Source organism: Netta rufina, assembly GCF_964035555.1.
Source record: "Netta rufina genome assembly, chromosome: 23".
Lineage (NCBI taxonomy): Eukaryota > Metazoa > Chordata > Aves > Anseriformes > Anatidae > Netta > Netta rufina.
The window spans coordinates 139,768-162,301 of record NC_140147.1 but is presented as its reverse complement, the minus strand read 5'-3'; the positions used below and the strand labels follow the sequence as shown (position 1 = coordinate 162,301).

Genomic DNA, 22,534 nt, shown 5'->3' with positions numbered 1-22,534 from the left:
TTTTTTTTTTTTTTTCCCCTCTGACTTGACTCCTTGCTGGGTGATGCTGTATTTGATATTTTTAATCACTCAGCATGCATCAGAGTTTGGCAGTGGAAGAAAGTGAAGTTAAAAAAGAACAGAGAGAGTTTGCCTCAGCCAGGGCTCGCTGCCGCTGTCACAGCCCCTCAGCGCTTGTGCTGCGTTTCCCTCTGCTGGAAAGGCGCGAGCTGAGGCCGGCCGCGTGGGATCCTGCAGCAGCTCTCACCCTCCTGGGGCCCGCATCGTGCCCGCACAGCCCCCAGCCCCCAGCCCCCAGCCCCCAGCCCTCCTCCGCTGCGCGCCGCCGCACACCTCTTACACGCGGAGAGGCAGCTGCGTGAACCCCCGAGACAAACCCTTACACCCTGGTAATCAATTTATAAGCTTATAATCAGCGCTGCAGCCGGACAACCCCGGCCGCCCCAGGCACACCGCGGGAGGTTTCGCTCCCCCGGCTCAGCCGCCGCGGCCAAACCTCCCCGCGCTGCTCTCCCCGAGCGACCCCGCGGCGGGCGCTGCGGAGCCTCCCGGACAAGGAGCAGCCGTGGGGGGCCGGCACCCGGCTCCTGCCCCCGGTCTCGCGGCGGGGGCTGATTTTTGGCTTTTTGGCCGCTTCCCTTCCGCGCTCCCCGCCCCGGCTCCCGGCGGCGCTCCCCGAGCCCCGGCGCCCCCCCCCCCCCTCCCCGCCAGGGGGCGGCCGAGGCCGCGGCACGGGCCGTGCCGGAAGTGCGTTGGCAGCAGCGGAAGCGGAAGCGTCGGCGGCACTGATGGCGGAGGTGGCGGAGGTGGCGGCGGCGGCGGCGGCGCGGGGCTGCCCCGAGGCTCCCGATGGGGTGAGGCGGCCGCGGGGGGACTCGGCCCGGCCCGGCCCCGCTTCCCGCGGCGCCCCACGGCTCAGTGCGCTTTGTTCCAGGGCTCCTCGGGCTCGGAGGACGAGGCACGGCCCAGCCCGGCGGCGGCGGCGCAGAAGCGGGAGCGGTGGCTGCGCAAGTTCCGCGAGCTCCACATGAAGCGGGTGCGCGGCGGCGGGGGGGGGGAGTGCGGCCGGCCGGGGGGGGGCATGGGCGGCCTCGCGCGGGGCCCGGGGTCGGGACCCACGCACAGCCGGCCCCCGCTGCCGCGAGTACCCGGGGCTTTGGGGGGTGGAGTTTGACGCGTCTGCAGAGCTTTGTGAACCGCTTTGTTCCCAGAACGAGGCTCGCAAGCTGAACCACCAAGAAGTGGTGGAAGAAGACAAAAGGCTGAAGTTACCCCCGAACTGGGAAGCCAAAAAAGCGCGCCTGGAATGGGAACTGAAGGTGGAGGAAAAAAAGAAGGTAAACAAAGCTGTGGCTTTCCGTGAGGTGCAGTGAAGCTCCCCCTTAACGCCTGCAGGAGTCAAGAGAGCTTTTACAGGGGGGTTATTCCTTGGACACTGTATTGTTGTTGAATATTACTTGTGCTGTATTAGGAGTGTGCAGCAAGAGGAGAAGACTATGAGCGAGTTAAACTTCTAGAGATCAGTGCTGAGGATGCTGAGAGATGGGAAAGGAAAAAGAAGAGGAAAAATCCCGATCTAGGATTTTCAGGTAACAATTTAACTATATAATTATCCATATTCCTAATGAACACCTTGTTAATATTTCAGTTGCAAACTGAATCATGAAATAAAAACCTTCACCTTAACAGTGATTTTCTTCCAAAGATTACGCAGCGGCTCAGTTGCGCCAATACCAGAGACTAACCAGGCAGATCAAACCTGATCTGGAGCAGTACGAGAAGCTGAAGGAACAGTAGTAAGTATAACTTCAGTCATCTATCTCCCAGGTTTTTAATTTTGTAATGAATACTAAAGACTTAAAAAACTAACCCTTTCAGGGATTTCTGTGAATTCTCTTAAGCACTGTAATATTAGCATTTTGAAATGCATAGCCTACCTGATCATCCTCCTTCTAATCTCTACTTTGATAGAGAAAAGGTAGCATTGTAATTGATGGTTTTTTTTCCTTCAAATTCAGTATTACTGAGTTTGAAGCAGTATTTTGTATATTGGAAAATATTCAGACATGCAAGTGAATTACTCTATTTCTTGGAGTCAGTTGTGGGTTTTTTAAGTTCTGTGTTTTTTTTTTTTTGTGGAAGTCTGAAATTTTAAATGAAGTTCTAAAGTTTAGAATTAGTTTCAGTGCTGATTTTTCTGTCTTGTATGGGCATGTGATATTGTCTCATAGTTTGTCTCCAATACTAGCAGTTACCACTGCATCTTCAATTCCTGCAGTTAGACATGAGTTAATGCCTTACAATATTAAAAACTCAAACAGGAACAGTGGAATTTCAGTCAATAGTTGTGTAAACTGGTGCCCGTCTGTTCCCCCTGCGCAGTGGTGAAGCATTGTACCCAACATCTGACAGCCTTCTCCATGGAACTCACATGCCAACTAAGGAGGGGATTGATAGAATGGTTGCAGATCTTGAAAAACAGTAAGTAAATAAGATAAAATTAAGAAAAGCGTGGTGTGTAGGAATTGTGTAATGATGTCCACATGATTCCTCTACATCTTCACACACTGACACTTGTCTTACAGAATTGAAAAACGTGAAAAATACAGCAGAAGACGTCCTTACAACGATGATGCGGACATTGACTACATTAATGAGAGAAATGCCAAGTTCAATAAGAAGGCAGAGAGGTTTTATGGGAAGTACACAGCTGAAATTAAACAGAACTTGGAGAGAGGAACAGCTGTCTGAACGGACATACAAAGTACATCCTGCTGCCTCTCCATGCTTATTAAAGTTTGATGTGGATATTTTGCATGCACTTTTAAACTGTATCAGAAATATACTTGGACCTTGAAGTAACTTGTACAATCAGTAGTGTATTTAATGCAGTAGCTGTAGTGTACGCAGTATATAGCACAGCTGTACAGAGCTTTTACTTGCAGAAGTAGCGACCTCCTGTTTCACATTCTAAATAAATAAATAAGCTCTTGCCACATGATTGAAAATAAAGCATGTCAGTATGTAAAGAAAGGCAAAGTCCCTGAAAAATATCTGTTTAGCAAGAAGGTAAAAACACTTCAAGAATATGCATATGAACCTGGAAATAACCACTTACGGGATGTATGTCAAATTACTACTAAACAAAACTCCAAATACTTGACACATTGAGAAGCCAGTGCAAAACTAAGATTTATTTACTTGCGTCAACAGTTACAGAGGTAATTCAAGTGCTCAAAGTAACAGCTACTAAACTATTCTTTAGAAAAAGTTACCCACCTGTAAGTTCTAGGTCATTAAAGCAATACAAAAATATTTACAGATATACACAAGATTCCCATCTGTGGCTTCTGGATCACCGTGCTTTGTATCTGAAAGAGAAACCTAAGATTTCAAAATTAAAGATCTCAAAATAAATACCCAATATTAACAGGTCTTCAACCTGATCAGAAAACTTTAGACCTCACCATTGGGGTATGCATAATACTACAGTCTGAGAAACAGTAAGTCATTAGCGTGCCCGGAACAGTGCACATTTAGGTGAGAAGTTCACAAATGTTTTCTTCTCCTCCTTCTTGACAGGAACCCATTGCCCATAGGGACTTCCCTTTTTGTCATCTTCTCTTCCTGGAGAAATTGATGGTTCTTTAACAACATGACTTGCTGGCCTCTGTAGCACTGGTTTTGCCATTGTATTCTGGAAAATAAATTACCTTTGAAAGTGCTAGAAAGATAAGGAATATACCAAGACCTACTGGCTCCAAGGGGTTTATTTGCATTTAAGTCAGACTGTTTTCTTTCCAGCTCACAGGAGACCCAAGGACTACCAGGCATCAACTACGTACACTTAATTGACATGGGATTCAGGAAAGTTTTTTCCCCATAGTTGTGCATTACTAACATTTATTAAGTTTTGGTGTAAATTGTTTCTCACATACACTTTTAAGTTTGTAGTACAGACACTCAACATTAAGTGTTGAAATGTAAACATGGATTGTAAACACACTGCTGTTTTATGTTTACAGTACTGCTAAAATACTGATCTAACCCCTCTAGTAAAGTAATTGTGAAACCATCAAGTTCAGTTGTTATCGTTATTTAAGAAACTTAATTTGGCATCCAATGCTGTGGAATGTAATACAAGAGTGATGAATTACTGGACTTCCATTTTTGGTAAGTTCACTTACATTAGGGCTGAAAGAAATGCTCCTCTGTGTGATTGCTCTCTCCATTCCACTTTTGGTTCTATCTTCTGTTAGTCTTCTGGGTTGCTAGAGAAAAGCACACAAAGCCTAAGTGGGAAGATACAACATTCTATGCAAGTTAAGGCAGTCATTACAGGTTATCAGTTTTCCAGTATGGTTGTTTCAGTTCTTTACATCAAAAGTAGCTGTGAGCTTCTTTTGATGCTTTTTGATACTTTTTTTTTTAATCATATTTTTTGTACTTGATGCTTTTTTTTTTCCATAGGCAAACAGATCCGTGTTGAGGTCGGTTTGAAAAACATGTATTATCTTTATCAATGTCCTTGTGCCAATTCACATGTGACCTGACATCCATGCCCCAGTTAAGTCTTAAAGAGAATTCAAATGATCAAAGCATGGAATGCTATACAATGAAATGTAGTGTTAGATTAAGTTGCATGATGTTCTGCATATTAATCCTCCAGAGCTTTGGATAACAACAATAAACTTATCTGCAAGTGATGCAGGCCTCCTCTTCTGTAATCTCTCAACATCTGGAATATATTGCATATATTATGAACAGGATGCCTGTACCATTTGTCTAAAACCCTTAGCAATATGAAATAGCAGCATCTGACAGATTTAACAATTAGTGCAATTTTCTATTTATCATGAATCAGATTAACGCATCATAACAGAGCCAAACTACAGTTCAGTTAAAGCTGCTCAAGTTTCTCCCTCCCTTAAGTTTACAGCAACTATAGCCCACAAGTCCCTTAATTACCAACAGATTTTCTTCATCATGTCTGGAACCATAGTCATGATTTCTATAAGACAGAAATAAAGCATGTAAAATGCATTGCGTGTTTGGGTATGTAATTTCTGGGAAACAGTTTGTTGCATACGAAAAACTTGTAACAGTTAAAAACGTAGCAAAATCAACCTTTACTAAAAACTTCAACAGGCTTGGTACAGAGACTCCTTGTCTTAGCTCAAAAAGAGGCTAGTCAACATAACAGGCAGTACTGTATTAGAAGAAAAACTTGGAAGAGCTACATTTCGCACTCCTCCCTAACCTAACACCAACCAAAAGCCTGTATGTGAATCAATAGCTTCTCAAAGCCCAGTGTATTTTCAGTGTAAAGTCAAGTCTACAGTGGTTTCTACAGCACTTTTAAACATTAAGTCATTTTTTTGTTCAAGAGTTTGAACTTGTAACTACAAACTCCACAGCTGAAAAATACCGTAACATCCACGCAGATCAAAAGATTTTAAAAACATTTACCTTTTAATCAAGAATATTCCAGTTCACACTTACCTCATCTGACTCCCCAGAATCTTCATGCTCTTTTTTTATATTATTTGTCTCCTTGGAAGGAGTAAGGATCTTCAAACTTGCAGGCAAGACTATGTTATCTGTTCCCAGAGCTTTTGCAGCATTAGCTTTCGCAATTTCCAGAAGTTCCCTCTTTTCTGCAAGAAAAACAAGAAGTGCCATTCTCATATGTTTAAGATCAAAATGTACCCGTTCATGCAATCCTAAAAACTGAACATATATAGCCACTGCACTTAAGCAAGCATCAACTCTGATTAATTTTCATCTTAACTTTGAAAATTTAGCTTCAGTTGAAATACAAAAAAATATCCTCTAAACTAACTGTTTTTTGTTTTAATGTATTTTTCTAGCCATGCCAAGATTTTCTTCCAAATTCTAATTATCAATTATTCTCTATAAAGCAACTATACTTATTAACCAGACAAACTCAGATCTCTATAAAGTGCACACTTTTTGCCTCATGCGCGATGCAAGTCTCACTGTACCTTTTTCACTCAAATGCAGAGGTGACCTACTACGAGATCTCGTTTGTGACCTGCTTCTCCAGTTCCTGTAAACTTCAGGATATACGGTTCGCCCAAATCCATAGTATCTTCGGCCTCTTGAACGCGATCTGCTTCTTGAATAGGACCTTCTGTAATAGGATCTTCCACGAGACCACGACCTACTGCACGACCTAGACCTTGGGGAACGGTGGTACCTCCTGGAGTGTCTGGCACGGTACCTTCCTCTGTAACTCATGTAGCCACGTGACCTTGAACGGCTTCTGGAATAGGAACGAGAGTATCTCCTGTACCTCCGGGAACTATTTCGTCGAACCCGTGATTTGGATCTGGACCGGCTCCAACTCCTGGAGGAAGCTGAAGAGGATGTACTTGAACTAGACTGCAAACTGCAAGAGGATCTACTAGATGACCTTCTTGATGACCTATCACAACTTCTCTCAGATCTCAAACAAGAGTATCTTTTCTTTGGTGAGCTGAGTTTCAAGTCATCCATGAAGTCTGCCATATCATTGGTCTTCTTAACCATCACTTCTTCCATGCAGATACTTTCAGAATCTGATTCTGTTTTTATTGTTGTTCTGTAATACCCAGTCTCCATTCCTGAGGGGTGGGGAGAAGAGAAGCAAAATCATTTGTATGGAGCAAGTCAGTTATACATCAATTAAACATTACAACACGGGCCAAAAGTTCAAGGATAATTAAACACACAGACTATTTTTCAATCCAGATTATTAGCATGTTATATGCGTGACAACTTTAAATTTCATCATTTCCTCTTCTGTAGTCAGTCTTCTATGTGAAATTTAAAAATTGCTCCAGTTTGAACCATGAAGAGGTCTCTGGAACTTTAATAAGTTTGTGTAAGTTTTAATACCCTTCACTCAGTGTAAACACACACCTTTTGTGAAAGAGATACAAGTTGGTATTCTCCTTACACAGGAAAAAAAAAAACATTCTGAAGGTTCAGCAATCACTTCAAGATCTTGACTGAAACGCACTACAAAAGTGCCTCTGCACAACCCTCCACACATCCTAGCATCATACGCAACAAATCCCTGTTAAAAATACTGTAGATAAGCGGTAAAAAAAAAAAAGACACAGCTCATGTCCCTGGACGTGCCCCGTTACGGTAAGGCGTTAAAATGGCCGCCCCCGCCCGGCGGCAGCCATTTCACGGCCCCAGTTCCTGCACTGCGGCGTAACCAGCCCGCCCCACTCCTTACGGCCGGGTCGCCGCCCCACAGAGCCCGGACGGCTGCTTCCATCATACCGCGTGTATTCGGTGCTCGCTGCAAACCAGAGCTACCGAACAACTCCCCCGGCCTCACCAAAACCTGTCGAGTTCCACACTCACCGTAAGAAGCGTTCTCTCCGCTACTACCGCGGGCAACCCGCGCCGCTTCTCCCCGGCAGCAGGGCCCAGATGGCCGCCGCGCGATTGCCGCTGAGGGAACCGCCCGCAGCCGCCTGACCGCGCCCCGCGGCGCTCCCAGCACGGCGGGCGCAGAGCGGCAGCGCCCGGCCCTCACACCAGCGGCACCCCGCGCCGGGCCCGGCCCGGTTCCGCCGCCCTACCCCGGTCCCCGCAGGCTCCGAGTCGCAGCGGGAGGTCCGGCACCAGACGCTGCCTGCGGGCACTCAGTGCTGCTGCCCCCCGAGACGAGCGGCCCCGGCCCCGGCCCCGACCGAAGCTTCCAGAACCCGCCCCCCGCTGACGCGCCGAGGCCGGCAGTGCGCACGCGCCCCCGGCCGCTCGCCGGCTGACGAGGCGCGCGTGCGTATTGGACGCCAGCGCCCCGCCCCGCGCTCGCTCAGGCGCATGCGCAAAGCGATGCAGCTCGGCGCACTCCTGGCGCTGGTGCGCCTGCGCGCGGCGGCCCCGTCCTCGGCCCGGGGAGCGCGAGGGGCCGCGCGTGCGCACAGAGCGCCCCGGGCCGGCCGCGCGCCCTCGCTGCCGCCTGCTGCCGGTGAGGGGGCCCGGCTGCCGCTCCGGGCCCTGGGGCGGGCGGGGCGGGGCCGTTCGCCGCCGTTCGCCGCCGCCTCCTTCGCGTCCCGCAGCGCCGCCCGAGGGTCCCGGCCTCGGGCTCGGGAGCGCGGCCGGGCCCCCCGAGGCCCCGCGGCCGCCTGGGCAGCGCTGTCCGTCGGTGCCCGCGAGGCCTCGGCCCCTGACGGGGGGCGCCGGGGGCGGGCGGGGCGCCGAGCCGTGGGGGGGGGGGGGCGCTGTGACGTGAGAGAAACGCCTCTGTCTGTCTCCCCAGCTCCTCAGGGCGCTGCGCCATGTCAGGGCTGCTCGAGAGCGTGAGGTGCTCGGAGTGCGTTGACTGGGGAGAAAAGCGGAACGCGATCGCGTCGGTGGCTGCGGGAGTGCTGGTAGGTGCCGCGCTGCCCCCGAGCTGAGAGGGAGCCGCTGGGAAGCAAAAGGAGGCCACGGAGGGGGGGGGGGGTTAGCAAGCAGGGTTAGTGCTGGGATGTGCTCTGGGTGCTTGCAGCCGCGCGAGTTTTTCGGTTTCTATTCACGTGATTACTATTGGAGTAGATAAATCACGGGTTTTGCTCTTAACTGTTACTGGACTAAACTGAAAACAAAACTAGCCATGCTATAAACGAGCTCTACAAGTATGTTTTTGTAAGCTGGCATTTTTTTCCTAAAGCAATCTTTTGTATTGTTAAAAGGCTTGCATCTGTATTTTAAACTATTATGCTTTCTTTTTTTAATAGTTCTTTACTGGTTGGTGGATAATCATAGATGCAGCTGTGAAGTACCCTAAAATGGAAGACTTCAACCATTCTTACCATGCTTGCGGAGTTATAGCCACAATTGCATTCCTAATGTAAGCATAACTTTTTCATCAGAGCTACCCACTCATAGAATTTCTGTGCTGTTACGAATTTAAAAAAGAGCATAGGCTTTAAATTGAGAAGTAACTGAGAATAACAAATCAAGGTAATATATGATTATTAGTAACATCTGAGAATGGTTTGGGTTGGAAGGGACATTAGAAACTATCTAGTTCCAATGCCCTTGCCGTGGACAGGGACACCTTCCACCAGCCCCAGGCTGCCCAAAGCCCCTTCCAGCCTGGCCTTTGGCACTGCCAGGGGTGGGGCAGCCACAGCTGCTCTGGGCAGCCTGTTCTAGTGCCTCACCACCCTGAAAGTAAAGAATTTCTTCCTAATATCTATTCTAAAACTACCCTGTTAGTTTAAAGCCATTGCCCCTTGTCCTATTATTATACTCCCTGATAAAGAGTCGTCCGTCCCTCCCCCTCAGCTTTCCGATAGGCCACTTCTAGGTACTGGCAGGTCACTGTAGGATCTCCCCGGAGCCTTCTCTTCTTTAGGCTGAACAACCCCAGCCTTCTCAGCATCTCTTCATAGGAGAGGTGCTCCAGCCTTCTGATCACCCTCCTCTGGACCTGCTCCAACAGGTCCATGTTCCCCTTATGCTGGTGGTCCTAGAGCTGAATACAGTATACTGAGTGGAGGTACTGCAGATATGTAAGAGCAGATTAGAGGAGGAAAAATCACCTCTCTCAACCTGCTGTTGTGAACCTTCTTGTGAAGCAAGCCAGGATAATATGTCTTATATTTGTTTATAGTAAGTATAGTAACTGTCTGAAAAACTGGACATCGTACAGACCCACATGTTAGTAGTATTTTGAGATTTATTTTTTTTTAGGTTTTAGCGTTGTTCTCCACTTTCAAAAAAAAAAGTGTAAGAAGTGCACCTCTATTTAAATGGGTTTCTGAGAAGTTTCTCCTATTGTTTTATAAACATTTTTTTCTTGCTTTACCAATGTTTACCCACTTCCATCCTGTTTTCCACATACAGGATCAATGCGGTGTCTAATGGACAAGTTCGGGGTGACAGTTACAGTGAAGGCTGTCTAGGACAAACAGGTAAAGTGGTGCAGGTTATCATACAGGGATCTGTGTGAAGTCCATAATTCTTGGAAGAGTTGTAACAACTATACCAGTGTACGCGTTGTGTTTATCTGCATATGTCTGGTGTGTCACAAAACATGCTCTGAAACTAAAGCGTGTTCAAAGTTATGGGTGTCTGTACTCAGACACAGGCACAAAACATCTATACGTCTTTTTTAAGGTGCTCGGATTTGGCTGTTCATTGGTTTTATGATGGCTTTTGGATCTCTGATTGCTTCTATGTGGATCCTTTTTGGAGGCTATGTTGTTAAAGGTAAGACACAACATGGAATGTGATTTGATCCATTTTTGAAAAGTTCAAATATTTTAAATGACTACAGAATTTTTGCAGCTTATTTTTAGATAGTTTCTAATGAGGTCCAGTTTCAATATTTTGGTTTCCTGAACACCCCTACTTTCCCTTTTTCTGTTGTGAAAGGGAAACAAGCTGCCTTGCCCATATGTAAGGAATTTGGGTAGCTATTGCTTGATGTCAGTGGAGTAAAATTAGCAAAGCCTTAGGCCGCAGCATGAGCTCCCTGTAACCTGGTATGCAGTGGTGTCAGTCACAGCAAGCCACGCTGTGCAGGGGGCCTGGGTGGCAGTGATGGGGAAGGGGGGATGTGCTGACCAAGGACAGCGCCAGATGAGAACCTGCCCCACAACAAAGAATGGCTGATTTGAAGGAATATAACTTCTATGTGTCCAGAACTGATTGCACCACAGTGGATGAAACAAAGATTGTACAGGTATAGGAACCCACAGAAAGTTTTCAGTGGGGTCCTTCCTTGGAGGCATCCAGCTTGAGCTGATACATGGGTACCATTAAATTCTCACTGCTTTAAATAGTTGACTCTTTTGAGTGAATTCCAGATACCTGGGGAGACACATTTTGCTAGGGGAAACAATGGGGATCCCCTTATATGAATGCACATTTTGGGTTATAGAACAAGACAGATTTCTTTTATTAGGAAAGCTAATTGATTTTGCGGAGCACAGAAGTCACTGAAATTATTTTCTAGTGGGGTAAGCCTTGTGCTCATCCTTGTTTTGCACAGGTGAGTAACAGAAATTGGAGAAAACCATCTTGTCAGAGAATGAAAAGGGTTATACCAGATGTACAGTTCTATCTTAATTCCATGAGAGAACAATCTGCCTTAGGTGGATTTGTTACTAGTAGTAACAGCGCTAGAAGTTTGTTGTGAGATGGAGTATTCTTGAGAAGTACTTCTGAAGAACTAATGGAGATTTCTGTTTTCCTTTAGAAAAAACAGTAGTATACCCAGGAATAGCTGTGTTTTTCCAGAATGCATTCATCTTTTTTGGGTAAGCCTATTGGTCTTTGTGTGTTTCTTACTGTTTGTTTTCGTTCATTAAAACTGGAATTTGCTGTAATCTGTTTTTTACTTCAGCTCTATTGTTTTGCAATTGGATATGGGTGAATAAACTGTTGGTAAAGGCACTCTGTGATCTGTCTGCATAGGTCTTGTTGCAGGACCAGGACACGGATTTACAAATACTTCAGCTTGCTCCCTGAAATCATGTATTTAAAATATTAGGTATTTAATATTCTCCCTTACATACTTATGTACCTTTATTGTTTTAAACAGAGGACTGGTCTTCAAATTTGGTCGCACAGAAGATTTGTGGCAATGAACGTGCCTATGGAAGTGTGTTGGCCATGTCTTTTTTTTTTTTTTTTAACTGCATAACTCCAAAAATTTTGTAAAGCCATTTTGTATACGGTGACCTTCAATTGTGTCTGAAGATAAAACAAGGAAAAATTAAATCATAGCACTAAAAATTCTGTTTTCTTCTTCTGATTTAAATGTAATGTTTTTGACAAATGTAAAACTGCTACAAGTAACAATGGAAGTCACTTTTATACGTTTGCTGTAAGTAAATAGAATAGTGGAAAACTGATGTATTTAACCAACTGTTTCTATAATATTTACAATCCAAAACCTACTAAAATGCTTTAAAACAATTTTTAACATATTTATTAAATATTTCCTATGTCCAGACAATATAAACAGTTCCTCAATTTCAAAATTTACTGGTACGTGGCTTTTCTTGTATTAAATAGAACAGCGCTGCTTTAGACTTTTTTTCCCCTGAGTATTTCATTTATTCTATGGTGATACTGAGAGAGTCACTGGTAAATAATTTACTGTTGCTGTGGATTACACAAGTACAAATTATATAGTTGCTCTAGCTGTAAGTAGTTCATCCGCAAAGCTTGCTGTAAGATATTTCCTAACAACAATAAAAACAAGGGAAGAATACTCTTCAGCTGGGAGTTAGACCAGGGACAGTCACTACCAGGGAGAATTCTGATCCCATAAGCATACTCACGTGAACAGTGAGATACAGGAAGAGCTGTTTTACCCCTTCCTCTACATACATTTTGGCTACTTGCTCAAGAAATCACTGAGCAAAAAGATGTGGAGGAAAGGGAGGGATAAAATCTGATTCTAGCAGAAGTCATTTTACAGAAAACATCAGAAGAACTTTGTGTTGCAGAAGTTATGTTTGTTTCATTGCTGAAAAGTAAGAGACTGAATATACAAGTTCAGATTGGATTGCAGGATTACAAAGGCAGGAGTGCACTAACTGTGAGATAAGGCAAGTGTGTGAGTGCATATGTATCAAGCTGAATAGCACTGTAAGCTGATGGAAGCTGCATGCAGTTGGTAAAGTAAGAAAGATCACTGGCTATTTTGTGGGCTGGAATTAAGAAAATCTGGCACTTCCTCTCTGAGTAACTTTGAAACCTGTCTCACACTTCCTTTAATTGCAGTGATCTACTTTGTTTATTCTCTAGTGAATGAGTTGAGGTCAGCATACATTGCTACAGTGAACAAAGAACTTACCCTTTGTTTTCAGTGTTGCAATTTTCCCCTCATTACTTCATTTTTAAGCAAGTGTGTTGAGTAAATAAAAACAATCAAAGCTTGACTTTTTTAATTACGTAAGAACTTGCATATCAACTATTTGGAAAAAATGAAGAAACACAGGATCATAATCCATAAAAAAGGGGCTTGTTTACACAGAATCTTCTGCACAGTGAGGCTGTAGCTCATGGACCAAAGCCCCTGCTTGTCTCAGCTGGAGTCCTTTGCAAACAGGTATGTGCTGTGTTCCATTCAAATCAAAACTAAGGCCTTTAAAAGATATTACTGGCAGTCCTAAATCAAAAAATTTTAAAATCTTTTAATTTTCCAAGTTGATCATCCACCCAGTACAAAAAATTAAAAAAAAAAATAAAATGTGCTATTACCTATTCTTGTATCTACAGTGTAGAAGCTCTATACAATGTTTCTTAAAATGTTTAAAAACCAAACCACTTTGTTAAAATACGAAAAAATAAAACATCAAAATTCAGCATGAGACACTTTAGAAATTGGGTTTTAGCATTGGTACCATGAAGCTTGTTGCACAAAATTAAGCCCAGTCCGGTTAAATTTATTGTATAACCAGTCCTATCCAAACAAAGGGGAATATCCAAGAAAGGACTGTTCCCTCCTTCTCTGACTGACATTCACGCCTTTACAGCACCTGGAGCCTTTTGGATAGCTGGCCATGTGCAGACTGTCACTGCTCAAGAATAGTGTTCTAAGGCTTGTTCCTGAAGTAATGAGTAACGATGCTGTTAATTTCAGTGACACCATCCACAAGCAGAACAATTTAATTTCTTGCCGTTTGAAAATCCAGAGAGCTAGCCTGAGCCACCCAAGTGTAGATTTTTCTTCAGGCAGTCAGATAACTCAAGAATTCAGTCTGGCAAGATGCAGAGTTCTGGCCCAGATCCAGCTCGGTCATTAAATCCCCGCTTTACAAGGCCTCTAAAAAAATTAAGCTTAAAAACAAGCACTTTAACACTTCACTACATCAGCGTAAGTGTACTCCCTGCACACATAATATTAAAACATATTTTGGCTTTTAAAGTGGGGAGTTAAAAATAGCTTTCTAAAAATTTCTAAGCATTTTCACTGATAAGCCGTTACAGCGATGAATGTGGTGAACTTTTTTGTACATGTTCTACGAACTAGTTAAGGCAAGACCATTAAAGCAGAAAAGCTAAATGCATAATAACTTTTACATCTGTAAATTTACAGCCTGGTCTTTCAAGAATAACTAGAAAAGATTGTTACCAAACTTTTGTGTGGGAAGGCTTTTTTGAGTATGAGAATTGATAATTAAGTGCTCTTTCATCCCATCATAGTTACTCATTTTATCAAGTGACCTTTTCTTGGTTGATCTTTCATGTGGGTTCATCCATTCAAAATCCAACAGCCAAATGGGGAAACTGCAAGACAAATATTCTTGTATCAGAATATTTTATGCATCAAGTCATCATATGAAAAAGGTAATGGAGAGCCTTATTAGAAGCTTATTCTAATTTCTGTGATTCAGACATAGGGTCACATTCAGCACCTAAATGTGCACAAAGCCTGTGTTTATGCATCAGCTTTAAAAGCCACTCTACGCCCAGTGAAGGCCAGGAGACTTGGTCTGCTTACTGGCTTCTAAAAATCCCACTCGTAGGTGCTCAGATTTCCTCAAGGATTGTATATGAAGCACAGGATGTCAGAGCACGTAAGATTATGCATTACAACAGACAAGATCATCTCAGATTTAGCTCTGTGCCCACCAACAGCTCTGAGAGTCCTAGCTGAAGGATACATACATTTACAATATGCAGGCTCTAAACAGTTCATCAAACGGCATTCAAAGTGGACTATGAAATGAATGCTTGGTGCTATATATACTCCTACATGGTTAACTTTACCCTGAAACTTACCTCCCAATAAAACTGGTCTTCAAAATACTTTGATACAGGGATGATCTTCAACAGTTTGAAGTTTAAGATTAAACCTATTTGTAAAAACATATACACGTATCACAGAAAGGGGATGTCTGTGTATAACTGAAAGTTTCTTAGTAACACACATGCAAACATAACACCAAAATACAAAAGGGGAACAAAATGCTTCATGGGAGCCCCTTGACTCAAGTTGACTTTAAGTACAGAGAAGCTTGCCAGGATTAAGGCCTGTATTATAAAAGCTTAATTTGTACAGGTAAAGTCATTAAACAGTCTGCCAGATTCTAAAGATCATTAATAAAAGTCATTAATTTCTTGCTTGAAAACTGCCTGAGTTTTTAAAGCAAACAGGCTTATCGGCACTGTTAGCTTGAGATTTCAGGTGGAAACATAGATTTTAAAACTTAATGACCGAATGATTGTTTAAGCTGTTTTTTGTAAAAACTGCTTGATTATTTCAACCTCTTTAACTACCCCCGAGCTAATGCAAGGGTTGCAGATCAATTAAAGCACAAAAAATAATTTTAAAGTATATTTCACAGGAACTTTTAACTACCATTTCTCTTCCACTCATACCAGAATTAATAGAAAAACTGTAGCTGCCATAAAATAGCAGAATGTCATATGAGGAACACATGAGCCCCGATGACCCCAAACCATTAGTGATCAAAGGCCTAATATTTGGCTTATGTAAGCAAACCTCTGACATCAGTGGAACTTTGCAGATTTATATCAACAGGCCTGAAAAATGAGAAACTCTAAGATAGCATTTTTCTGTCAGTAAGACAATACCAAAATGTAGAAATATTTTCATCCTCACACATCTCCTGTATGAAATCTGAAGGAGGCTGTTAAGCATCTGTTTAAATGTCACCAACAAATGAATGGTGCTAGCAGGTTATGTTGAATACATCTCTTCTTCATAGCCCACCTATGAAGAGTTCCTGGTGTTAATGTGTCAAACAGTTTCCTTCTATATGAACAAATCATTCATACATGTACATTTACACATTTATACACTTTAACACCCCAGTTACACTGGCATCTTTCTACAAAGACTTGCACTGACATGGTAACAGGTATAGTAGGAAGACATACCCTTTGCCCACAAGGAAAATGAGGAAGATATTACTGAAACGTTTTTTGATACTTACCTGTAATAAAACCTGTTATCAAGGCAACACTGATGGTCAGGCAGAAAGCACCGATGTAAATCATGACCATATAACCCAGGCTGAAAAGCAAAACAAGTGTTTCACCTTTGACAGTTTGATTTTAACAGAATGTGAATTAATCTGCCTCAAGTGGTGCACGTGCACGTTTCCTGTCAAAACCTCAAATGATTATTTTAGAATCTATATAGCTGCAATTAGATGTTTTAAGAGATCATAGCAGAAGCCTAATACAGACTGATATGGCACCGTGATTCATTCTTATGTAAGCTGAGAAACTTAAACAGAGAACTTCTTATATGATGCGACATGGGCTTGATTTGTGAAAATGAGGTGCCAGTGCCAAATCAAAAAAATCCTACAAAGACCTATACTTCACTGACCCTTTTGCAGAATATCTCCCCAAGTACAATTTCCAGTTGGGTGTCCAGAGTGGCTGTAGTCCAGGCTGGCATTTTTGCCCCTGATTAAGGGCAAAGCCTTTTTCAGACAGAAATTATGATTTTTTTTTTTTCTGCATGCTGTATTAGCATATAAAGCTTTCCCAAAACACAAAAGTCAAAATGAGTCTTGGAAGGATGTGCTTCTCCATCCTTCATCTCCCATGTCTGCTGTATTTAATATGAAATGAAAAGGGAGAGAAAATGGAACCAAAACATAACATTAAAGTTTTGATCCAAAGCCTGCTCAGCTCAGAAAGTCTTTATGCTAACTTTTTTGGACTTCAGAGATGCTCTGAGGTTATCTGGTAAAATCTGATTTATCTGTGATGACTTTCAGGCTTTCTGTATGTATGAGAACTCTACTCAGGGTACCCTACAATAATCATTAAACTTATTAATAGCAAAAAATGACGTACCTTGGTAAAACAGTCCATTTTTTTATTACTGAGAGAACAACCTGGGCAACAGCTCCAAGTAAACCAGGCAAGCCAAAAGTGAAATGAACTCCAGATGTATCATGAATCTTGAGCGCAGGATTCAAGCATCTCTGGAAAGAGGAAAAAGTTTAACTGACAGACAAAACCTCAAGTCAATTACAGCACATTGCATATCTTTGAAAAATAATTTTGGTCTTTTAACTTGCAATCCTGCACTCCAGTCAAGTCTTCGTTTCCTGGCTTTAATTTCTTTGAAAGAGAGGTTTACTCTGAGGTATCCTACGCTGGAAAAGAAGTTTATACAGCTTATACAAAAATGAATTTCAGGTTTTGAGCATTACCTGTAAACAGAAAGATCCTAATATGGTTATCACACTGGCAAGCAGACCCAAAATCATCGCAATCCAGGGATAGTCAATACTTTCTGCTGTGTAACAAACAGTAACCCCACCCGCTAGTGCTGCACTGTGGACATGAATCTGTAAAATAAAATAACAAAAACATGGAGTGAGAATTCAGGCATTGCTTGTCTTATAGCTGTACAATATCACAGAACACTAATCTTATGCAAGTAGAATGTCTTTTGCATTAATTTGTGATTCTGTATACTGTGAATTACCATCTGAGAATATAATTTCTAAGTTACATTTAAAGACTTCTGCTTGGCAGGCTAATGACAAATGTGAAGCTGAAACTTTGGAGCTGTTTTTACTTAATAGCTATTATACCTTTGGTGCTTTACAGAAAGTAACAGAAAAATAGCTTTGCCACACAGCAGTTTTCTCTCTTGTCTTACCATTCTGAATTTTCCATCCTTTGTGGTCAGAACAGACAACGTGAAGGCAGTTACAGCACTCACTGCAAGTGCAAAGTAGGTGTTGTAGATGGCTTTGGTCTTGTCCCTATCAGCTAGTACAGAATTGAAGCTTGGCCAGAATACCCAAAGAAAGAGAGTACCTTGGAGACAAAGACAAGCAACTATCATTACTTGCTCTAAAACACAGCAAATCTATCATAGGCTGTTTCTGGAAGGCTCCAGCCCACATTTTTACATTTGCTGCAATTCTGCAATTCCCTTGTTGTGAACAGAGGACAGCAGCACTTTACAGCACAGACAGCCCTGGGAGCTGACTGCTATTCCAACACCTTCCCAGAAACTTGGTAACGTCATACATTCAGCCAACTCAAGGCTCTACTGGGAGCTGGCTGGTCTTTCATGGAGCTCAAGCCAGGATGTACTTAATGCTTTTCAAGAACACCTTTAAAAACAACTTTCTTATATACAGTCCCCTTAAACAGAGGTTTAAATACAAGTGGGAACAATTTCACCATTCATTTCCAAACAATAAGCATTATGCTTGTTCTGCACAGGCATTTGAAAACAGACTTTCAATGGTACCAAAAATAACGACATCCAGGACTATTAAGCACTGCTGAACAGAAGAAACTTTGAAAATCCAGGAGCTTGCACCGATGTTTTTGCACAGATGTACGTAAGTGCACAGATGACATCACAGACAAGCTGCAGTTTATTTCGCTTTGTCTAGACATTAATTGTTGTTGTTCAGCTTCCATAGCTAACGTTCATGTCTCCATAACTGAACCAGAGAGGTACCAGTCCCTGAGCACTTCACCTGACCGTAAATTTTTAAGTTTTCTTTTGTCTTTTGTCAAGTGAAGACAATTGAGAATTGCAAAGATGTTAGTTCAGCTGGTGACAGTTACATAACAGAAGTCACAATAATGAGGAAAATAAATTGCTTCTTTAAGAAAAAAATGGAAATCCCATATGTTCAGCCTGTCATTACTCAGATCCTTTCTCATGCGCATGTCTGTATCATATTCCCCTCCCTTCAGTGGGTTTTTATCTTCTCATTTACGTTACTAGGCAGGGACTGTATTTTTATATCTCTGTACAGCACCTTGTGAAGAAAAACGGAGCCTCAGCCCAGCTGGAACTCTAAACACTACTGAAATACAAGTAATAACCTCAGTGCACATGTCCCTTACTGATCTGCCTATACAAGGCCAAAAGAGAGAAGTTAGTTGGGAGAGGGAACAGTTAATTTGCTGTAGACTTTAAGCTGAGACTGACACAAGCAAACTGCCTTTGCAAGAGTGCCCTACATGCCTGGTAGGAAACCTGCTGAGACTCACCAACTCATTGTCAGAAACCATGAACCACAGCAGCATTCTGTGCTGGACAGCACTCAGACCTGTACTTTGAATGCAAAAGCTTCAGTGTGCCATGGCCTGTTCCCCAAAACCTCCTTCTTGCTCTCACTGCAATCTCTTCTTCCGTCTGAGGCATTAAGCCAAATGTCTTACCCAACATTGACAATAAATCCGACTTCGGGGTACTTGCATTCTTCTCAGACCTCGGTGATGGCTCAGAGAAACGTGAAGAGACTGCCAGACCAAAGTAGGCTCCAAACAGGTGAACGTGCTTCATGCTGATATTGTCTTGAACCTGTATCATCGGAATACTTTTGTAACATTTTATGCCACAGAAACCCTTTGATGAAGACCCTGATATAGTTACTCATACAACCTCCCTATGGACTATTTGTTATCACAGTCACTCAGTTTAAGCAGGAGTTATTAATGCCACATTAATTTATGAGCTCAGTGTAGCTCATAAACACAATACATCTACAGAGAGCCTGAAGTACGTTGGCATTGTACATTAAAAGCAGGTCTTTCTGTGCTGTCCAGGCTGGGCTTGTCTGTCATTCATGCTGTTAATCTCCCAGATTGAACCAACAGAGAGGGAGCAAAGGTTTAGGATAATCAGTACTTTAGCAAAGGTCAAAGCTTTTATTCATGTGTTGGGGGTGGGTCAGGGCATGGGTAAGGTCAAATGCACTACATCCCAATCCATCAGATCAGCTTATCCTTCAAGATCAAGAATCAGCCAATTATACCGGTGCAGAATACTCAGCATTTAGAGGTTGATGCTTAAGTGTACTCTCAGGGTCAGACGTCATATCTCAGTGAAATCATAGCCACAATCTAACTGAATGAGATAAAATACACTGATGTTCCCATCAGCATAGCACTAAGGGATCACCAAAAAGCAACACTTCCACAGTCCATGTGAAACTTTCCCCTCTGTTACTAGAAATCATACTACTGTACCTGCAGGAATCGCTTGTTGATCCATCTGCTCACATGGAAAATTATTATCTCTACAACTGTCATCACAATTAATTGTAAAGGGTTCGTTTTCCCAAGAACTGCTCCACTAGAGATGGCCACAGCAGTCATACTCACAGCAGCCATTGTTATGCTGTAATGAAAGAAAGAAAATAATTTCATATTGGGACCACACCAGGGGCAATGAAAGAATGACAGATGGCCAAATGTACTTAACACTCCAAAGCCCTCCAAAAAAGTCTGCAAATGACCATGCTAATTAACAATCAGGTCAATAAAACAAGGCATTGTCCTTGACAGAAAGCAGTCAGCAGGTCCAGATCAGTTCTTGTGAGAACTGGAATAATTACATTTTAGGATCATGTTCGTTTGGGTCTTTGAGAAATAATAAACCTTCCATCAGAATGGAGCACTGGACACCAAGTACAATAATGAGGAGGTTGAATCCTGTGCTGCTAAAGCTGTATCTTTTCAGAAATGCCAGGAAAAAGCCAAATCCAAAAATCACCATGTTGTTGACATCTTGAAAATCTGCATGACAGAAAAAAACAAGAGAACAGTCAAGTGGTTAATGCAGACTGAATTTCTGGTTTAAAAATAAATAAATAAATAAATAAAATTACAATTAACTAAGAAGCCTTTAGATAAAAAATTGGGTGTCAATATTATTTTTTAAAGATTCCCAAAGCTTTCTTTCTGATCCATAAGCAACCAGAAAGACAATACTGTTGGCCCTGCATTTAATTTTACAAAGCGACCTCAGAACAGATGAACATGGAAACCATTGCATAAAAAGAAGAGGCTGTCCAAGGTACAAGGCCTTGTATCTGTAGGCCTGGAAGTATCCCCCAGGACATGCTAACAGTCATAGTCTCATATGGTTGCGCAGACCTCTACGTATGGCAAAATATTAAGCTGCTTGTAAGCAGGTCTCATTTTTCCTGGCTATAAAACAGGGAGGGCAATACCAGAATGTCATGAGGATTAACCAACTCACTTCTGCCCAGCACTGTGAATACTTTATACACTATGGCTATAGCATACTCTGCTCATACATTCCTTTAATCAATGCACAAAACACATTTCCAAAATATATTTAAGCCCTTAATTCCACTGTAATAGCTTCACGTATTTGGAGCAAGCATTCAGTTGGAGAACACTGCCATCCTGAACTTCTGCTTTGTGGCACGCCGCCTTGCATGCCAACACTGCACGAAGCTTGGGCCCCTAGCTCAGTGCAGTACCTGCCCTCAGAAGTTTATGCTTACAGGAATCAGGATTACTACCAACAGACAGCAGAAACAGATAAGCAAGGCAGTTGGTATCACGTCTTTGTTCACTGTCTTTGCTTTGATATGAATAAATATAACACATAGCAAAGAAGAGTACTTAAAGGTCAGTAAAAACATTCTACTCAGTAACAAAAACAAAACTGCTGAATCCCAACTCTGCTGCACTGCAAAATAAAAGCACACATTCAACCCTTCCTTTCACAGCTAAACCAGCAGTCTTACCTGTGTAGGAAATGTTTCTGATGAAGGCATCATAACCATAATGTGGGACCAAAAAGTAGAAGAGGATGATGAAAACAGTTTCCAGAAAAAGGATTAGCCACGGCACGCTTTTTCGGAAGCTGCGGTAATTCGAAGGCATTGTGCACTAGCACTAGACCATATATAAGCACAAACGCATTAATATTTTTTCTATAAAAATGTTCCAGTAACCTCAACCCAATAGAAAAGGCAGGAGAGGGAGGAGGGGCAGGAATAAAGGAGATAAAAAGCCTAAGAGGCGTCAGCAAGGAACAGTTCCTTATCTGTGGCAGGTCAGGAGCCCAGGCTCGCCACAGCTGACACAGAGCTCTGACTGTTCATGAACACACATATCAAACTGTCAATGCTGTAATGCTCCAGGACACCTTCCATACAGCTGTTCTGGTGCCTTACAGATAAGCTACATTGCAAGTAAAGAAATGGACTCGTAAGAGTAGGATGTTGAAGTTCATGCTAAATTTTTATTTACTTACATCTAGTCGTCCTAGATCCAAACCCCTCCATCTAAACATCAGGGAGGGTCCCGCTGAGATCCGGACTGTGATTCTTGGGCTGGTTAGCCTCACACACACTGAACCCAACCCAGTGCCGGGGAACTGAGACTCTCTGGACAAGCAGAAGTAACACAGCATTTTCTGTGCTACTTGCAATATTGGTCTATTTTTTTAAGGAGTACGGCTATGGATGCAGCCACAGTGAATACTCTAGTAAACCTTGATAACCCCTGGGCCTGGAAGTTGCAGGCAGATGCACTGCAGGCTTTAAACCCTCCCAATTCTTTCTTTCAGATCTAAACTGCTTCCAGAAATTTATCAACTTTTAGTACCACATTGTGGCTACAAGGTACTTGTTGCCTTATGGGTTGTGAGCTCTTTGGTTGGCATAGGCTTTTTTTTTTTTTTTTTTAAAAAAAAAAAAAAAGGAGCCATTAGTTAACATTTTGGGCACATAAGAAGGGCTATATGGTAAAAATTAGCTATGTGCATTGTGTGTTC

General features: G+C 42.7%; 4 protein-coding genes across 8 annotated transcripts; 2 read left to right on the top strand and 2 right to left on the bottom strand.

Annotated features, from left to right (window-relative positions):
• The first annotated feature begins 781 nt into the window (after positions 1 to 781).
• SYF2 (SYF2 pre-mRNA splicing factor) lies at positions 782 to 3,489 on the top strand. Its single transcript, XM_084300690.1, has 7 exons — positions 782 to 854; positions 935 to 1,036; positions 1,212 to 1,337; positions 1,472 to 1,589; positions 1,706 to 1,796; positions 2,383 to 2,481; positions 2,586 to 3,489. Exons 1-7 carry the CDS (start codon positions 789 to 791, stop codon positions 2,749 to 2,751), a joined length of 768 nt encoding a protein of 255 aa, XP_084156816.1. The 5' UTR covers positions 782 to 788; the 3' UTR covers positions 2,752 to 3,489.
• RSRP1 (arginine and serine rich protein 1) lies at positions 3,175 to 7,741 on the bottom strand. Of its 5 annotated transcripts, XR_014619092.1 has the most exons (6): positions 7,381 to 7,741; positions 6,006 to 6,626; positions 5,503 to 5,657; positions 4,969 to 5,011; positions 4,188 to 4,271; positions 3,675 to 3,697 (listed from the first exon to the last, which is right to left on the bottom strand). XR_014619092.1 is itself a non-coding variant. In XM_084300688.1 (5 exons), exons 2-5 carry the CDS (start codon positions 6,622 to 6,624, stop codon positions 3,512 to 3,514), a joined length of 1,044 nt encoding a protein of 347 aa, XP_084156814.1. In that variant the 5' UTR covers positions 6,625 to 6,626; positions 7,381 to 7,738; the 3' UTR covers positions 3,175 to 3,511. The 5 variants fall into 5 exon arrangements, 2 of the variants coding, with proteins under 2 accessions (XP_084156814.1, XP_084156815.1); XM_084300688.1 differs by lacking the exon at positions 4,969 to 5,011 and having other exon boundaries at positions 3,175 to 3,697; positions 7,381 to 7,738; XR_014619090.1 differs by having other exon boundaries at positions 3,632 to 3,697; positions 4,188 to 5,011.
• A 135-nt stretch (positions 7,742 to 7,876) lies between these two features.
• On the top strand, positions 7,877 to 12,053 carry TMEM50A (transmembrane protein 50A). Its single transcript, XM_084300886.1, has 7 exons — positions 7,877 to 7,993; positions 8,285 to 8,396; positions 8,745 to 8,857; positions 9,859 to 9,926; positions 10,132 to 10,224; positions 11,216 to 11,276; positions 11,561 to 12,053. Exons 2-7 carry the CDS (start codon positions 8,304 to 8,306, stop codon positions 11,604 to 11,606), a joined length of 474 nt encoding a protein of 157 aa, XP_084157012.1. The 5' UTR covers positions 7,877 to 7,993; positions 8,285 to 8,303; the 3' UTR covers positions 11,607 to 12,053.
• Positions 11,560 to 22,100, bottom strand: LOC311218257 (RH-like protein). The gene is made up of 11 exons (XM_084300885.1): positions 22,013 to 22,100; positions 21,501 to 21,651; positions 20,337 to 20,517; positions 19,969 to 20,119; positions 19,159 to 19,300; positions 17,627 to 17,787; positions 17,172 to 17,309; positions 16,810 to 16,940; positions 15,933 to 16,012; positions 14,755 to 14,828; positions 11,560 to 14,259 (listed from the first exon to the last, which is right to left on the bottom strand). The coding sequence occupies exons 2-11, from the start codon at positions 21,637 to 21,639 to the stop codon at positions 14,233 to 14,235; spliced, it is 1,224 nt and encodes a 407-aa protein (XP_084157011.1). The 5' UTR covers positions 21,640 to 21,651; positions 22,013 to 22,100; the 3' UTR covers positions 11,560 to 14,232.
• Positions 22,101 to 22,534: the final 434 nt, after the last annotated feature.

Bases quoted from the DNA above. Each gene is read 5' to 3' on its own strand.
- SYF2 (XM_084300690.1), top strand. From the start codon at position 789: ATGGCGGAGGTGGCGGAGGTGGCGGCGGCGGCGGCGGCGCGGGGCTGC. The intron at 1,797-2,382 runs GTAAGTATAACT...CCCCCTGCGCAG, and splicing joins GAGAAGCTGAAGGAACAGTA to TGGTGAAGCATTGTACCCAA. The intron at 2,482-2,585 runs GTAAGTAAATAA...CTTGTCTTACAG, and splicing joins GTTGCAGATCTTGAAAAACA to AATTGAAAAACGTGAAAAAT.
- LOC311218257 (XM_084300885.1), bottom strand. From the start codon at position 21,639: ATGCCTTCGAATTACCGCAGCTTCCGAAAAAGCGTGCCGTGGCTAATC. The intron at 20,518-21,500 runs GTAAGACTGCTG...TCTGTCATGCAG, and splicing joins CAGAAACATTTCCTACACAG to ATTTTCAAGATGTCAACAAC. The intron at 16,941-17,171 runs GTAATGCTCAAA...TCCTCTTTCCAG, and splicing joins TAGGATCTTTCTGTTTACAG to AGATGCTTGAATCCTGCGCT.
- RSRP1 (XM_084300688.1), bottom strand. From the start codon at position 6,624: ATGGAGACTGGGTATTACAGAACAACAATAAAAACAGAATCAGATTCT. The intron at 4,272-5,502 runs GTAAGTGTGAAC...GCTTTTCTCTAG, and splicing joins ATTCTGGGGAGTCAGATGAG to CAACCCAGAAGACTAACAGA. The intron at 3,698-4,187 runs GTAAGTGAACTT...TTTATTTTCCAG, and splicing joins GCATTTCTTTCAGCCCTAAT to AATACAATGGCAAAACCAGT.
- TMEM50A (XM_084300886.1), top strand. From the start codon at position 8,304: ATGTCAGGGCTGCTCGAGAGCGTGAGGTGCTCGGAGTGCGTTGACTGG. The intron at 8,858-9,858 runs GTAAGCATAACT...TTCCACATACAG, and splicing joins GCCACAATTGCATTCCTAAT to GATCAATGCGGTGTCTAATG. The intron at 10,225-11,215 runs GTAAGACACAAC...GTTTTCCTTTAG, and splicing joins TGGAGGCTATGTTGTTAAAG to AAAAAACAGTAGTATACCCA.